Below are 17121 nucleotides of genomic sequence, written 5' to 3' on the forward strand. Positions count from 1 at the left end.
AAATTGTGACACCCCCCCGCCGCATCCTCCTTTTTCTACAGCGTGATGAATTTGCAATAAATATCCTTACAATCTTCAATCAGCTTCCAAAGTCACATTCACACATTCAGTGCTCCAAACGTCCATCAAAGAGAGTCATATCTGATAATAACTTACATGTTTTAATAGTCTATTCCTATGTCTAAATGTCCGATGTAGTTTGAGGAAGATTATCTGCCTGTCTGTGATCTTTGGTGTAGAAAATAAAGGACCACCATATTGTGAGAAATGTCTCTGGTTTTTGTTTTCCATGGGAAACAATATTATGGGTGACCTTTTCTGCTATTGCTTGCATCATATATTTTTATACCAAAATTCCAGAGTAAATCCTTGTAGCTTTTGCCGTGTTTGTGCCAATCGTGCAGCGACAAGAAAACAGGCAGCGAACCTTTTATAAAGTTGTTTATTGGTGTCCTCAAAAATAGTAAGGAAAGCTGATTGTGGGTTAATAATACTTTTCAATGTTGTTTAAATTTCTTTTGCTGGGGGGAGATGGCAAATGGGCTCTGGTTATTTGGTTTTCAAGTGGAAAAGTTCCTTTGATCTGGTGTGACGATGAGGAGGAGGAAGAGGATTCAGGCAAGGGTTGTAGCCGGGCTTGAGACACACCAGCTGGGGATGATGTACTTGCAGGGTGACACAGGATGGTGAGAGGACCCAGAACTGAAGGAGCCAGAGTCAGAAGGGGCCCTGCCTCCATGAACACAGTGGGCTCTGAGACGTAGGGAGCAGTGGGAGATATGCTCTAGGTCAGGCATAGGCAAATTCGGTCCTCCAGATGTTTTGGGACTACAACTCCCTAGCTAACAGGACCAGTGGTCAGGGATGATGGGAGTTGTAGTCCCAAAACATCTGGAGGGCCGAGTTTGCCTATGCCTGCTCTAGGCGGCTGAGGCAGATGAGCGTACAGCCCAGCTCCGTAGTTGGCCAGGTGGGGCTTGCTATCTCTGGGAGGAGAGTGATTGCTCAGCTGAAGTAGGCTCAGGACAGGTGAGGGTCACCTGCCTCATTAAGCCCAGGTGCTGCACTCAGCAGGCAAAGCAGCAAAGGGCAGCTGAGCTAAGGGGCTGTGTCTGCTCAGCTGTCCATGTTGATGGATCTTGACGTGGATGCTCCAGGTCCAATATGGGATGGTGCTTCTGGTTGGACTTTGGACATATGGATTGACCCCAGACCGTGTTTCCCGACTGTTGAACTTGGGACTTGAAATACTGCCTTGCCGCCAGGTAGGCCCAGGGATCAGGACAATGTCCATAGCAACGTCTAGCATGAAAGAAGAGCATATGATGGAAGGGTGGAAGGGTAGGATATCTGACAGAAAAGCTGTGGAGGTGTGCTGGGCTAACCTCAATTTATTCCCCAGGGGGTGGACCCAAGCAACGACCCTTGGCCAGTTGGGCCCACCCCCTGGGGAATCCCTGGACCTAGGCCTGCCTGCCACTGGTCCATCCATAGTCAGGCCTGCAGTCTTACCCAGGCTGACAAAGCCTATGGCCAGGCTACAATGCTGCCTGTTTAAGGTAAGTGGACTTGTCTTATCCTTTGCCTTAGGCTGAAAAATGTCTGGAGCCGGCCCTACTAGTCCCTAGAGCAGTGATGGCCAAACGTGGCCCTCCATCTGTTTTGGGACTACAACTCCCCTCATCCCTAGCTAACAGGACCAGTGGTCAGGGATGATGGGAATTGTAGTCCCAAAACAGCTTGAGGGCCAAGTTTGTCCACCACTGCCCTAAAGTACAATCGAAGAGGCCAAGCTGCAGGGATGGGGCAGAAATTCAATTCAGTTTGCATTTAAAGGTGAATCGGCCAAATCTACACTTTCTGAAGCAATACGAGAATCAAAGCACAGCTGTTCTTTTAAATTCACACTTAACTGAATTTTGCAAAGGTTGTTTACAAAATGTCAAAATTGCATGCAGAAATATTAGACATTCACACTAGGATGTTGGGGAAATTTCAGGAGGATTTTTTTTTTAAATTGCAATTGCAGAAATGTGGAGAACTGAATTGAACATTGGGGAGATTAGAAACAGATAACCCAAATAATTCCTTATATCCCTACAGAACTGTAAACAGAATTCACCAGTTCAAAAATTCTCTGCAATGAACTTGGTGGTCTCTGGCAAGCCAACACCTCTTAGCCCTTCGTGGTTCAAGACCAGCTACTGGGTCTCAAGAGCAACGCTACTCCCATTCAAATATCTGAGAAAGGTTAGGCTTCCCAAGTGCATGTTTGGGTTATAGTTGTATCCCGACTCTGAAAAGGTTGAAGACTATTACTGTTATCTCTCTACTATAAATATGAAGCTTTTTCCAAGTATTATGCCCACTTTAGAGAGATTATTGAGATAATGTGGGAAGCACATCAAGTACTTTGAAGTGCATTAGAAATGCTGGGTATTATAGTTATTGAAGAAACTTGTGCTGAGCTTGGCATGATACAATTAAGCCTGTATTTGACCTAAGATCGACATTTAAAAAGTGACACTTCTGAAATGCTCTCTAAGGTGAGAAAATTTCATAAGCACTGAGGCCTGATTCACTCAAGTGGCATTTGTTTTTCTTTGCATTCAGTTACACGACAGGAGGCATGGAATTTTTTTAGTGTGGTCCAGCTCTTTAGTCCTGGGTGAGTTGCTGCGATTGACAGTATCTACTTGTAAGAAGCTGGTTCGCATGCCTTCCCTCAGTGGCATCGTATACACATGTACACAAATGGAGAATAAAAACTCTGTGTAGATTGTGTCTCTAAAGATATGCTTGATGTGCTGAGTTGGCCAGGTACAATATTGTTTTAGGTGTGGTCTTGATCATGAGGTCTTCTTCCTCTTAAGCAGAGATGGGGAATTGTGGCCCTCCTAGATGTTGTCAAATATTGGTCATGTTTGCTATGCCTGCTGGGAGCTACAGTCCAACAATATCTGGAGGGCCACAGGGTCCCCATCCCTGCTCTCAAGTAAAACAATCCAAAATCATGGTAGATGCAGTTATAGTAAATTGGAAGGATTGGCTGTAGTGTCTATTTGTTTCTCTCTAAGCAGATATGCATAATATTCTCTGGCTGTAGCCTGTTGGCTCTTTAGACTGTACATGTGAAGAAACAAAGATTTATGTCCTGGATGATTTCAGTTTAAAAGGATATAATTGTGCATTGGTGTATGAATATTTCATGACACTATGATAAGTTATCCGCTTGATATATGACGTAGTACCTAAGGACAGGCAAAATAATAATAATAAATAAATAAATAAATAAATAAGGAAGAAGTGCTCAGTTAATTGCATTGGTAATGATTTCAGCAGATTAAAAAATGGAAAGGGGGCTGGTGTACTAGAAGCCCATCCTGAAAAATAAGCTTTCTACCTCTTCCTTGAAGAGGCATAACTCATAGTAAAGTGTGAGAGGCTGCCATACTGCTTGCAACGCTGTGAGCACAGCTCAATGGGGTGAGACATTTGTTCCCAGAAATCACCCGAAGTTTCTAGCAGTTTCTTTCTAGCGGTTTCTGACCCCGACACAACACCCCTAAGCAGACTGTACTTAGGGCAGTCTCTGGTATCTCCACATAAAAGGATACACTCTTCCACCACACTTGAGGGAAGTTGGCTAGTTTAAGGAGTGGGGAAAGAAGGCTGCCTGGTCTACACATTTAGGTCCCTCGGCAATGGGGCAATCTTTGCTGGGTTAAGGTGGAACAGCGGAGGGGCTGCGACGGTTGCCCCCCAGCATCTGCTCCCTGAGGGGTTGCCTATGTTGAATGTTTGGGCTGACCCCATTACCGGGTGAAGAAGGGAGTTTGCCTCGCCATTTTTCTTGCGAAGGCACAAGATCTGAGGAGACACCGAACGTAGATGAATACTAAGCAAGCGAGTAATACTCCAGTATTATTAAGCACGACTAATTTCCTCTGAGATTTCTAGGCTTCTTTCCAAATATACCTCTTGCAGGAAAATATTTGAAATAGCAGGCTTTTGGATCAGCGAACTAAAATTACAATTCCTATCTTGAGAAAAGCTTTGACCCTTTTGTCGTAGCGCCTTCAGTCTCTTCCCTGGATAGTTTGCCTTTCTGTTCTGAATGGGGAAACCTGATACTGTGTAATTTATTAATGTTCTTGTTGAATTTTTTTTAATGCTTTAGGTAGAATAGACTTCCACACGAACATAATCACCAGCAGTAACGCAAAGTTTTATTACAACAATCCTCTGTAACATTAACCCTTAACCCTGTCCTGCTTTTTTAAAAAAACAAAAACCCAGTATTATTTAACTGAGCATTTGATTTTAGTAGTAATTCTGCTTTTGCCTTAAGTTAATTTAGTCAGTTATGGTGGATACATCTACATAATTTATCAAATTCATTCAGTTGTAAGTGTAGAGTGGGGTTTTAAAAAATTTATTTAAGGACTGGTCCTGGGGAATCTTCTGCAAGTAAAGTAAGGAGGAGAAGGAATGGAATGCGGGAGCGGAGTTGAACAATTGAGTTCTTATTCATTTATTTTTATTTTTTTATTTTTATTAAATTTGTATACCACCCTTCATCCATATATCACAGGGGAAGAGTGGAGAAGGAGATCCCTTGTTTATCCCAATACCTTGCCCCCGCCCCCATCCAGAATTTGAGAGTGAATTAAAAACAGAAACATCATTTCATTGCGCCCATACAAAAGGAGAACGCTGTTTCCTCAGTGGCATGCTTTTTTGAATTTGTCTGTAAATTGAAAGTTGCCAGTTTTAAAAACAAATAAACGGGGTGGGGGTGAGGGAAAGAAAAGCCCTGTAGGGTATATTCTGCAAGTGCCACTGGCAAGTTAACCAGGCTCCCTTGGCTGTGATACCAGAAGAGCTAGGCCTCAAAGCCAGCCTCCATTACTGGCGTTCCATAATGGTGTCTCTTAGAAAAGTTGTGAGGGGCCAGAGCTCAGCTTTTGCAGGGCCTGGGCTAAGTAGGAATGAGTGTCATTAGATTAGGAAGCTCTGGAAGCCTTTGCTTCCCACACAGTCCTTAGCAAGCCTTAGTGACAAAACTGCCACACCCAAGCTCGCTCTTGTACGCCGCTTTTTATTGAACGTTGTGAGGAATTACTAAGCCATTCTTGACTGGCATGACTCACAATGCCATAATGCTGACTAGAATTCTAACTTCATAAGCGGCGTTAGAAGTGGAGATATGAAAGCTAAATGGCACGTTAAACCGAGGTTACAGGCGCAGCAACAGAATGTTTTCTGTTTTTGTTTTCATAATAAGAATCATAGGCTTGTCCTGCGTCAGGAATTTTCCTGCCACGTTTCCAGGTGTAAAAATGGCGTGGGGGGGGGGGGGATTTTGCTGAATCGGCAAAATGTCAGTGAAAACCCCGATGTATGGTAACGCAATGGAAAAAGTAGCGGAAACAGTTACAAAAGCTTAAAATTACTATTTGGGGTGGGGAGGTTTCCCCAGAAAAAGTTGACAATTTGGGTTTGTTCCCCAAAAAACCTCAAGGGCACCCAGGGTTGCAGGTTCAAGCTGGCACTCCTTGCCCCAAATCAGAACTTGAAGTTGGGGTCTCTCTGGTGTATGCACAGTATATTCAAAATATCCACTTTGCCACACTTTGAAACACACAGTGCCTCTGTAGAACAGAAAAGGGGCAAACCTAGTATTAAAGTACCCTTATTGTGAGGCCACAGAGTGGTAAATGGGGACTTTATGAGTAAACTGCAACAAATTATAATGATCTGCTCTCTGTGGAGTGTCTCACTTAGTACCCTAACCTTTTCCTAATGTAACAGAAAAGGTGCTTACTGTATGGGAAAAGGTGAAAAAAACTTGAATGCCCACAGAATTATTAGCTCTGTTAGCAGATCCTCCAAGTGCCCCTATTTTCCAGGGACGTCCCTGATTTAGAGACGCCATCCTGGTTTCTGATTTGAACCCGGAATACCCCCCTTTTCCTTAGGATGTTCCTATTTTCATTGGAGAAATGTTGGAGGGTATGGCATTATCCAACCCCCGAGCCATCTAAAGGCAATCCTGTATAGGGAAGGTTTTTTTTTAATGTTTAATGTTTTAATTATATATGTTGGAAGCCGCCCAGAGTGGCTAGGGGCAACCCAATAAGATGTGTGGGGTATAAGTAGTAAAATTATCATTCTGGAATAGGACGTCCCTATTTTCATTGGAGAAATGTTGGAGGGTATGTGTTAGGCCTGTGTGTCTCCTAAATGTTTATGACAGTCTCGCTCATAGATGGTTTGCAAACTCTGCATTCAGATGGTTGGGATCTGTATTGCTGAGCCACCTTGAAGTTATAATGCACCTCAGAGTATCACTAACAGTGCTTGATTGACTCATAGTAATAACCAGAACAAGGACTGCACGTGGGGAAAGTGCCTTTTTCTCTTCAATGCCTTTTTGATTCAATGGAAGCTTGTTTCTGGTGCATGTACAAATGTTTTGCACAGTTGAAAGAGAGTGAGTGCACCGTTTCCCAGGGCTAAAAATAGTCAAGAGCTATACATGTCTAATCTGAAGCTTCATTCAGATCAATGGGACTTACTCTTAACTAAGTGTGCTTAGAATTCCTAAAAGTGGAGTTCATCTCTTATATTTTGTAAATGACACCTTCTCTTTGCACTTTACTTCTCCTCTAGCATTATCAAAACTCAGTATAACGTGACCTGTTATATTAATGCTATTTATAAGGTGCAAACGAAGGTCCCACTACTTTCCCTTCTCAGTTTGTAGTGTTCCGTAAGTGTCTGGTACTGCAGAAACTTTGGTGACTGTGTCAACATGGCGGAAGGCAGTGGGCAAGAAAAGACACGGTGGACTGCAACCGTAATTGTGAGTTCATCTCTTCAGGTACTGTATCCTACCATTTGTTCGTACAAGTTGCTCTAGCCTCGCAAAGGGTCACAAAATAAATGGGGCTGTGTATTCCACCCTTTCTAGGAACACCTAATATAGAAGAGAGAGCCATGGCATCAAAGCTTAACAACAATGTCAGAACACAGCTTTACCATGTCCTCATATGACTGGGATTAAGGCCTCCAGATTAGAGAGGGTAGTCTGCAAACAGATTTAAGACCCACCACCTTTTAAATTAAAATTAAAACTAACCGCTGTGTTGCATTAAGGAATTGACCGACATTGAAGCATAGTGTGATGGGAAGCACAATTCTTTAAGCAGTGAAAACTCCAAAAGTGCAGAGGGTACTCAGGTTAAACCAGTCCAACTGACACTGCTATCCCATTAGGTTTCAGGGGGGCACCCAGCTCCTTCAGAGCGCCCAAGAAATCCCACAGTTCTGACCTCAGTTTGAGTCCAAAATTTCCAATCAATTGTGCTCTTTCCTATTGTCAAATAAACTCAAGTGGCCAGGGGAAGGCACAGAAATACACTTGTTTTTTGTTCTAGCACTCCCCTTCCACAAGTATCTCCAGTTATTTAGTTACTGTGGCATCATATTGACCCTAGCGTACATTACCAAGGGGATACTAAACAGATCTGGCTAGGGCTATTTACTTAACGAAAGAAACTGGTTTGACGATTTTACCAGTCCTCTTCTTCTCCAGACCTGTCTTATAGCTGCAGAATTACAGTACTGAGTTGGAAGAGGCCCCAGGGGGTGTTTTAGTTTAATCCCCCAAAACGCATAACAATATTTTAATTCCATTAAATCAGTGTAGTGGCTGTTCAAAAGTGAGATTTTCTGATAAAGCATGCTTACAGCAGAGTAGACTTCTTCTATTCCTGTGCTTTCCCCCCACCCCAAACACTCCAGAGGGGTTAAATGCCATGATCAAAGAGCATCGACCATATTAATATGCACATTTCAATGAAATCTAAAACACTAATGGCCTGGCTAGAACAAAAGCACAAAGCAGAAGACCTTGCTTTATCAGATCAAAGGCCCATCTAATCCAGCATTCTCTTCTCACAGTGGCCAATCAGATGCCTATTGGATGCCCAATAGAGGACATGAGTGCAATAACACACTCTCCATTTTTATTTCCCAGCAACTTGGTATTCAGAGGCATGCCCAGTAGCACACAACCATTCTGACACTAGTAGCCACTGATAAACTTTACCCTCCTTGAACTTCTCTAATTTTCCTTTAAAGACCCGTTCTGATGAATAGCGTTGAACTAGGACCCGGGAGACTGGGGTTCAAATCCTCACTCAGTCATCAAGCTCACTGGGTGACCGTGGGTCAGTCACTACCTGTCATCAGAACCTACCTCACAGGGTGGTTTGGAGGATAACATGGAGAGGAGGAGAGCCATGTATATTACCTGAGCTCCTGGGTGTATAAAAGCAAATGTAAATAAATAAATACCGTATTTTTCGCCCCTATAGGGCGCACCGGCCCATAGGGTGCACTTATTTTTTTTGGGGGGGGGGGGAAATAAAGGGGGAAAAATTATTCCCCCCCCCCGAGCATCAAAGAAGCCATGACAGCGAGCGGGATGGATCCCGCTCACTGTGCTGTCTTTGTTTTTAGCCTCGGGGCTGGGGGTCCAGGGGCGAAGGTGAGGTTGCGCTCAACCTCGCCATCGCTCCCGGAGCTTGCTTGCAGGGCTGGGGGCAGGGGAAGCCTGAGCTTCCCCCGACCCCAGCCCCCAGAACGGGTCCGGGAGCGATGGGGAGGTTGCGCAACCTCGCCATCGCTCCTGGAGCTTGCTTGCGGGGCTGGGGGTGGGGGAAGCCCAAGCTTCCCCCGCCCCCAGAACAGGCTATTGCCCGCAAGCCTTGCAAGTTCCCGCCAGGCTCCCAAGGCTTGCGGATCGCTTTCTGAAGCCTGGAGAGCGAGAGGGGTCTGTTCGCACCGATGCCTCTCGCTCTCCAGGCTTCAGGGAAAGCCTGCATTCGCCCCACAGGACGCACACACATTTCCCCTTCATTTTTGGAGGGGAAAAAGTGCATTCTATAGGGTGAAAAATACGGTAGTTGGGGGCTACCTTCCATCCTTCTTGGGATGTTCCCAATTTGTAAAAGTGACTGAAAGAAAATAGTGTGAGTGAGCTGGAGTCTATAAGTGTTGTGTTTTGCACTTGGAAGACTTTTACATCAGGAATGATGTGGGGGACGCACTCTCTTATGGCTGTTAAGTGCCACTTCCTATCAGGTTGTAAGAAACCCTTTCTTCCTCCAACACTTGCAGCAGCAGCAGCACCTCCGTGACATTTAGAATTGTTGCCCACCTGAGGCCATCCCTGCTTCCCAACAAAGAAAGTGGCTTTTGCATTGACTTTTTGTTAATACAGCCAGTGCTTGCCAATGTGTTTCCCCTTCCCTCCTTTTCCCCTCTGGAGCCTTCCTTTAGTTTGTTAATAGCAATTACAGGATGCAATGAACAGTCATAATGACAAACAGGCGATGCAGAAAGTGCTATAGATGTTTTTATCTGGGTTCTCCTTGCTTTCAGGAAGCATTTTGATTGATTAATCTATAATGTTGATCTTTGTTACTCTTTTAATGCAGTTTTTTTATTAGTTTCCCTTTTCTTGTTGACAGGAACAGTTCTTGGAGGCAGTACGCTGTCATTGCACAAGCTGACATTGTTCTTGATTGATAGAATAGAAAGAAACTTAGCTAGTTTATCTTAAGATGAAAACTTGATTGATAGGATACCTGGGTAATCTGTGACCCTCCCGATGCAGCTGGTCTACAGCTTGCAACATCTCTGCCTGGGGCTGATGGAAAACAGGCCCTCTTTAAAAGCTCCTGCTGCATTTGGAATACGTCTTCTGTCCATTCCTATCCTTTTTCTGGGTCCACCTTACTTTCCCGACTGTTTTAATGAACAGAAGGGGAATGGGATGACAGAGGCAGGAGGAACCGACAAGAGAAGACTCAAACATTTTCTCATTGCATTGGGGAGTTTAGTGGATGGCTCTCCAGGCTGCAACTGGGACAACTGTTAAGTTCTGTTGTATGGCAAGCTAAACATAAAGCACCTTGGTTATAATGAGCAATATTTTAATGAAAAGGATGCATGTTTTTTAATAGTGGTACCTCGGGTTACATACGCTTCAGGTTACAGACTCCGCAAACCCAGAAATAGTACCTTGGGTTAAGAACTTTGCTTCAGGATGAGAACAGAAATTGTGTGGCAGCGGGGGGCCCCATTAGCTAAAGTGGTGCTTCAGGTTAAGAACGGACCTCCGGAACGAATTAAGTTCTTAACCCGAGGTACCACTGTATGTTAGCTTAGTGGGAAGAGGAGTAAAGGTTAAAAAATGATCAACCCTGTAGATATTTCTGTCTCTCTCTTTTGTCATTATAATACGAGCTCGAAGTGACCCAATTAACTTTATTTAGAACTGGTGAGCATGTTTTAATCCTGTATTTTATAACTTTAGGGTCATGAAATTTCAATGTCCCTACAAAATCAGCAACACCGCGTTCGATATTCAGATACAGTGGAAAATGGATCAATAATTTTCTCTCTTTCTGGTAGAGTATCTTAAATTATGGGAAATGTGACCATTAATATATATATATGTATACACACACATATATATGTGAATTTATTTATATTTCATTTAATGTATTTATTTATTTATTTATTTATTTATTTTTATTTCATTAATTATATATGCTACTTGATTGTGTGTGTGTTTATAATCTCAAAGCGGTTTACATAATAATAATAATAATAATAATAATAATAATAATAATAATAATAATAAATTTTATTTATATCCCGCCCTCCCCAGCAGAAGCCGGGCTCAGGGCGGCTAACAACACTAAAACAGTACAACATTATAAAACATTATAAAAATGAATTAAAATCAAAATTAATGGCAACCATAAACTAAAGTTTTGTAAAGATTGCCAAAGGAGGGAGTCAGGCTGCGCCCTGACCAAAGGCCATGTGGAACAGCTCTGTCTTGCAGGCCCTGCGGAAAGATGTCAAGTCCTGCAGGGCCCTTGTCTCTTGTGACAGAGCGTTCCACCAGGTTGGAGCCGCAGCCGAAAAAGCCCTGGCTCTAGTTGAGGCCAGCCTAACCTCTCTGTGGCTTGGGACCTTCAAGGTGTTTTTATTTGAAGACCGTAAGTTCCTCTGTGGGGCATACCAGGAGAGGCAGTCCCGTAGGTACGAGGGCCCTAGGCCGTATAGGGCTTTGAAGGTTAAAACCAGCACCTTAAACCTGATCCTGTACTCCACCGGGAGCCAGTGCAGCTTATATAGCACCGGATGAATGTGATCTCTAAGGGAAGACCCCGTAAGGAGTCTCGCTGCGGCATTCTGCACCCGCTGGAGTTTCTGGGTCAGTCTCAAGGGCAGCCCCACGTAGAGCGAGTTACAATAATCCAGTCTGGAGGTGACCGTCGCGTGGATCACAGTGGCTAGGTCAGGGCGAGAGAGGTAAGGAGCCAACTGCTTAGCTTGGCGGAGATGGAAAAATGCTGCCTTTGTTATAGCTGCAATCTGCGCCTCCATGGAGAGGGAGGTATCGAAGATTACACCCAAACTCTTAACGGACGGTGCTGGCACTAATTGCACCCCCGCAAGAGATGGGAGTTGCCCCCTCAGTCCCATGTCTTCCCGTCCCAGCCAGAGGACCTCTGTCTTCGAAGGATTTAACTTCAACCGGCTCCCGCGAAAAACCATCCAGCCACAGCCTCCAAGCATCTGATCAGTGTGTCTGGGGCCGAGTCTGGGTGGCCGTCCATCAACAGATAGAGTTGGGTGTCATCAGCATACTGATGGCAGCCCAGCCCAAAACTCCGGACAAGCTGGGCGAGGGGGCGCATAAAGATGTTAAAAAGCATCGGGGAGAGTATTGCACCCTGGGGCACACCACACACCAAGGAGTGGCGGGATGACAATTCCCCCCCAAGCGCCACCCTCTGTCCCCGACCAGAGAGAAATGAGCGCAGCCATTGAAGGACTGTGCCCTGGATCCCCACGTCGGCAAGGCGGTGGTCCAGGAGTTCGTGATCGACCATGTCGAAGGCTGCTGACAGGTCTAGAAGAATCAGCAGCCCCAACCCGCCTCGATCCAGCTGCCTGCGGAGATCATCTGTTAGGGCGACCAGAGCCGTCTCGGTCCCATGACCAGCGTGGAAGCCGGACTGGAATGGATCCAGAGCTGATGTTTCATCCAGAAACCTACCAAGCTGTTCAGCAACCGCTCTCTCAATCACCTTATCCAGGAATGGAAGATTCAAACTGGGCAGTATTTGGATAGATCTAAAGGATCTAATGATGTTTTCTTTAAGAGCGGGCGCACCACTGCCTCCTTCAGTTCCCCTGGGAATGTCCCGGTGCCAAGGGACAGATTGATGATATCCCCCAGGGGGGCCCGCACCTCGTCTGGACACGCTCTAATCAGCCAGGACGGGCACGGGTCGAGAGGACAGGTGGTGGGCTTTCCAGCTCGGAGGAGTCTGTCCACATCGGCTGGGGATATCCAGTCAAAGTGGTCTAATACTGAACCCGAGGACAGTCGAGGGGCCTCCAGTTCCTTTATTGTATCCAAATTGGCAGGGAGGTCATGGCGGAGCAACAAGACCTTCTCCGCAAAAAAGCTCGCGAATGCTACTTTACAGGGCTACTTAAACTGTAGAATTCAATATGGAAATTAAGAGTGACAAGTTGTACACATGGTGGTCTTGCAGCATCCCTACAACATAATTTGGGTCAGAGTATCAATATGCTTTACACCCAGTGAATTTTATGGAGGGCATAATCTCAGTCTCCATAACTGACCCTTTAGAAATCCCCCAAAGCCAAGAAATTTGTAATGACTGTTATCCTTCTCTCAAACTGGACATAATCACATCTGAAGGAAATTTTAGAATGCTTGCAGCCAGATATGAATAGCAGAAAATGATCCTGTAGACTTATAAGGCAGAATAATTTTAAACCATTTCAAGCTATGAATGTTGGGTTTCATAGTCCAGTTCAACAAAAAACACTTGTTTGTTATTATTTTGTCCACTTAAATAAATCACCAACAATTTACTAAATTCTGTTTAAAAGAGATAGTCCCTACCCATGGGTTTAAAATGTAAATAGACATCACACAAAAGGAAAAAGGATGAGGAGGAAAGAGGAAGACAAGCAAATTCATGTATAATTTTTAATGTGTTCCTCATCTTCCTATCCTAATTTGAGAATCACTGTAATAAACAAAGCAGATAGGATCAGGACACTGTAGAAACAATTAGCCCCCTTTCATCTGTTTGTATGGGGCTTCCAAATAAACAGGCTGGGAAATGGATGAAAGAGTAGCAATGAGTCTATATTCCACATACATATGCCTAGGACTACAGCTTTATATGAACAAAACACTATTTCAATAGTAAATATACCAACTATATATGTATTTGACTATTTTTTATATGCAGTTAAGTCTGACTTGATCACCATATTTCTTCTTGCCCAGGAATTGCATTTTTGCTGGTCGATGCTCAAAGCTTATTTTTCACAGAGAGAGAGGTTTTATTTGAAAGAATAAAGAAGTTCATGACCATTCACAGGAATGGATTTTTGCTTTTGTCAGCTGCTCGTCATGGACCAAAAGAATGGGATGGGATGTTCAGAGTTCAGCAGAGGTATGAAATTTATAAAATCGTCAATCGTTTGTTTTATTAGTAAAGGAAACTAGGTATAATAATATGAAATGTTTGCTTAATTATCAAAGATGTAGGTGAATTTGATTTTGCTCAAAGAATTTAGCCAAAGAATAAAAACCCCGTTGTCATATTGCAGTATATAAGAAAATGATGCATCTCGGTCACTATGACTTGGCATACTCAAGTTTGATAACATGAGGCAATTTTGGAAATTTAACAAGTCATCATTCCCTAAGTACAAGATAACACCATTTTGCGTTACCTTTTCAGAGACTGAGGGTCCTATCCTTGGAAGGCAACCTGGAAGTAAATCCTGTTGATTTCAATGAGACTTACTTCCAAGCAAGTGTGTGTTAAGACTGCAGCACAAGTTCTAATAGTCTAAAAATGAGAATTACGCTTTTGAAAGTCCAGCAATACAGATCATTATGCCAACAAAGAAGCAATTGGCAGGGGTAGTACAACCTGAGGGCATGGCAGTACAGTGGCACCTCGGGTTACATATGCTTCAGGTTACATACACTTCAGGTTATAGACTCCACTAACCCAGAAATAGTACCTCGAGTTAAGAACTTTGCTTCAGGATGAGAACAGAAATCGTGCAGCAGCGGCGCAGCAGCAGCAGCAGCGGGAGGCCCCATTAGCTAAAGTGGTGCTTCAGGTTAAGAACAGTTTCAGGTTAAGAATGGACCTCCGGAACGAATTAAGTATGTAACCAGAGGTACCACTGTAGTACTGCAAGAACAGAGCATATCCTGGAGTAACAGGATGCTTCAATATCAAGTGGATGGTTCAATATTAAGTTTACGTTCAAAGTCTTAAAAGTGAGCTAGGAAATTGTCCCATCTGATCGTAATGGCCACTATTAGTAACATAATTATCTCTGTGTGTTCTCCCCTGTGTTTAATTTCCCTCATTGTTTAAATTCCTCCTCCTCTGCCCTCTCTCTGTTTGTCTGCAACTTGGGCAAACACTTCATGCAAACCTTACGGTCCACAAATAACATCTTGCTGAAGACAATGCTGAAGCACTTTGGGAAATAAACAAAATTGGAAATGTTTTTTTGTGACCCTTTAGCTTGGCCTTTTTCTTTTTATTTCATCTTTGGTGTAGCCCTCTTGTTTTCCATGTAGCTCAGTAACGTGTACTCCTGATTGTAGTGACCGCCTGGGGTTTAAGGAAGGTGTCTTTTCCATCACCTGAATTCTTGGTGCAAAGAAAATATAGAGAAAGGAGAATTCCTGGATGTCAGGCTCCAAGCCTGTTCCCAGTGGTAGGGAAGGACTTCGACTACCTTCTGCTATCCCAATCCTAGTGAAAATGAAGTACCAGCTTTTGCAAAATCCCAATTTGCTGCAATCATATTAACATACCCTTATGTAACAGCATGCTCCAATTCTAGTCCATGCTGTAAAAAATATGAATACTGTACTTAGCATGATTGACATTTTGAGGGTTGTTTCAGGTTCCTAGGCAGCAATTTACGAATAATCCCAGTCCACAATACTGCTGAAGCTATTAAACTCATGCTAACTATAGCAAAAGTAAGTAGCAGAATTTTATTGTCAAATAATAACATACAGCAAAACAGTTATGACAATATAGAATACATCAATAGGATTTCCACATACTTTTTTTTGAAAAGTGTCTCGTACATGCTAAGCATGTAACTGCATCTAAAATGAGCCAATGTGGTTTAATGTTTTCAGTGCCAAACAAGAACAGGGAAGGTTCTGATATAAATTCCTATTTAGTCATGAAACTCATTGGCTAACCCGTACAGGGCTATTGTGATTTATTTATTTTTAAAGGAGGGTGGGAAGAATAACCAAGGATATCCTTGGAGGAAAAGTGACATGTAAGTGAATAAAATAGTTATTTGCTATTTGGTGCTTGTAATACGAATTATAGATACTTGACTGGCAGATACATATAGGACCTAATGCTTAATGTGATATATGAATAAGATACAGTACTTCTACATAAATACTTATGGCAATAATTATTTAAGAATACATACCTAATTTTAAAAAAGTGTTCCCTGTAGTTTACTTTGCAGCAAAACCAGAAATAGAATTTAAGACTATTTTAAGCTATGCTCTTCAAAATAACTACTTGTTCCTTTAAAGAGTTACCTCAGTTTAACCTAAGGTTTTTCTTTCAATCACACCAATATAAAATCAGAATGAAAGTATTAAATTTTAAGCCTTTTAAAATCTAGTCACTTGAAGATGAGTCATTTGTAGACTTTCATTTCAAAATAGAAGCCAAAATTCTCTGAAACAGGACCCTGCAAGTAAAATCCGTTATTTTACAAAGCTTCTTTAGTACTTTCCCCCAGGATCTTTCTTTCTTGCAGAATCCAAAGTTATTTTCAACTCTTATGGTGTATTAATTGAACAAACCATTACTATAAGCTGCTTTATTTCTCTCCTTGTAAAGACTACTTCAAAACCGCATCTGGACAACATTCGCTACAGAATGCTAATGGCAAAGACACAGATTGTAGAACAAAGCTGTGTTTGGAAAATGCTTCATCAAAGTCAACTGGCTTGTAGTTTAGTAAACACCACTTAGTATTTTATTCAAAAACGTTTGGCCATGTTTATTTGCAAAATAGTCTCAATTTTGTGCTTTTAAAAAATGTATCCACAAAGCAATAAGCATGTCACTTTGGAAACCGCATTTCTGGATGTTACATTCAGAATTAAAATCAGTGTGTGATTTCTTAGTTTAATTTCCTGTATAACCATCCAAGACATATTACTGTTCACTTGAAATGGATAGCCAGATGTAAAATACTGAGGAAGAATGGTCATTATTCAAGAGTAACACCTTTAAAAAATGTACATAACTTTGCAAATAAATGGCATGGTTGTAGCCTACCCAATTTAATATTTTCTTTTCTAAGAATTATTTAGAACTTGTTATTCTTTTATTTCCATAAAGGAAAATCTCTTACTAAACAATTTGTATATTTAAGTCAATGAACTCCCATCTCCCAGACTTTTCATTCTGATCCGCTTGTACTTGCTCAGATATATTTCCAGAAATGACCAAGGAAATTTGCAGTGAGGAATTTACTCATAGCTGAAATGGTAGATAGGATAACTCACCTTTATGTCATCTTAATGTAACATCATAATGATACGCTGGTGGGCCTTGCTGCTATGAGGTGATTCAATTTTCTCCAGGTAACTGTTTAATCAGCCTACATCTAACAGTGCTGCAACATGCTGCTATATATCTCCGAATCAGTTCTATGATAACTGAAATGGGTTCTTAGTATCTACACTGCAAGTTTAGAATGTACTCTCTCTAATGTCAATACAGCACTTGCCAATTTATATTTATTCCCATATCCTACATCTTGAGGCATTTATGTTCTTTTACTTTTCTTGTGGGTATGATGTAATGCCAGTAAGGGAATTTATCACTTTTATTTTTGCTTTTTCCTTGCTATTTTCTGAATACTTGAGGTCTGTACCAAATAGGTTGGCTGTTT

General features: G+C 42.5%; 1 protein-coding gene across 11 annotated transcripts; it reads left to right on the forward strand.

Moving 5' to 3' along the window:
• Window positions 1-2533: 2533 nt before the first annotated feature.
• LOC310846645 (protein SPO16 homolog) lies at window positions 2534-16501 on the forward strand. Of its 11 annotated transcripts, none has more exons than XM_083743613.1 (6): window positions 2534-2820; window positions 6763-6886; window positions 10391-10484; window positions 13427-13595; window positions 15082-15160; window positions 16059-16501. In XM_083743613.1, exons 2-6 carry the CDS (start codon window positions 6818-6820, stop codon window positions 16191-16193), a joined length of 546 nt encoding a protein of 181 aa, XP_083599739.1. In that variant the 5' UTR covers window positions 2534-2820; window positions 6763-6817; the 3' UTR covers window positions 16194-16501. The 11 variants fall into 11 exon arrangements, with proteins under 11 accessions (XP_083599739.1, XP_083599732.1, XP_083599731.1 ...); XM_083743606.1 differs by lacking the exon at window positions 2534-2820 and adding an exon at window positions 3562-3910; XM_083743605.1 differs by lacking the exon at window positions 2534-2820 and adding an exon at window positions 4113-4137.
• Window positions 16502-17121: the final 620 nt, after the last annotated feature.

The sequence above is a fragment of the Podarcis gaigeae genome, assembly GCF_964106915.1.
Source record: "Podarcis gaigeae genome assembly, chromosome: 6".
NCBI classification, from domain to species: domain Eukaryota; kingdom Metazoa; phylum Chordata; class Lepidosauria; order Squamata; family Lacertidae; genus Podarcis; species Podarcis gaigeae.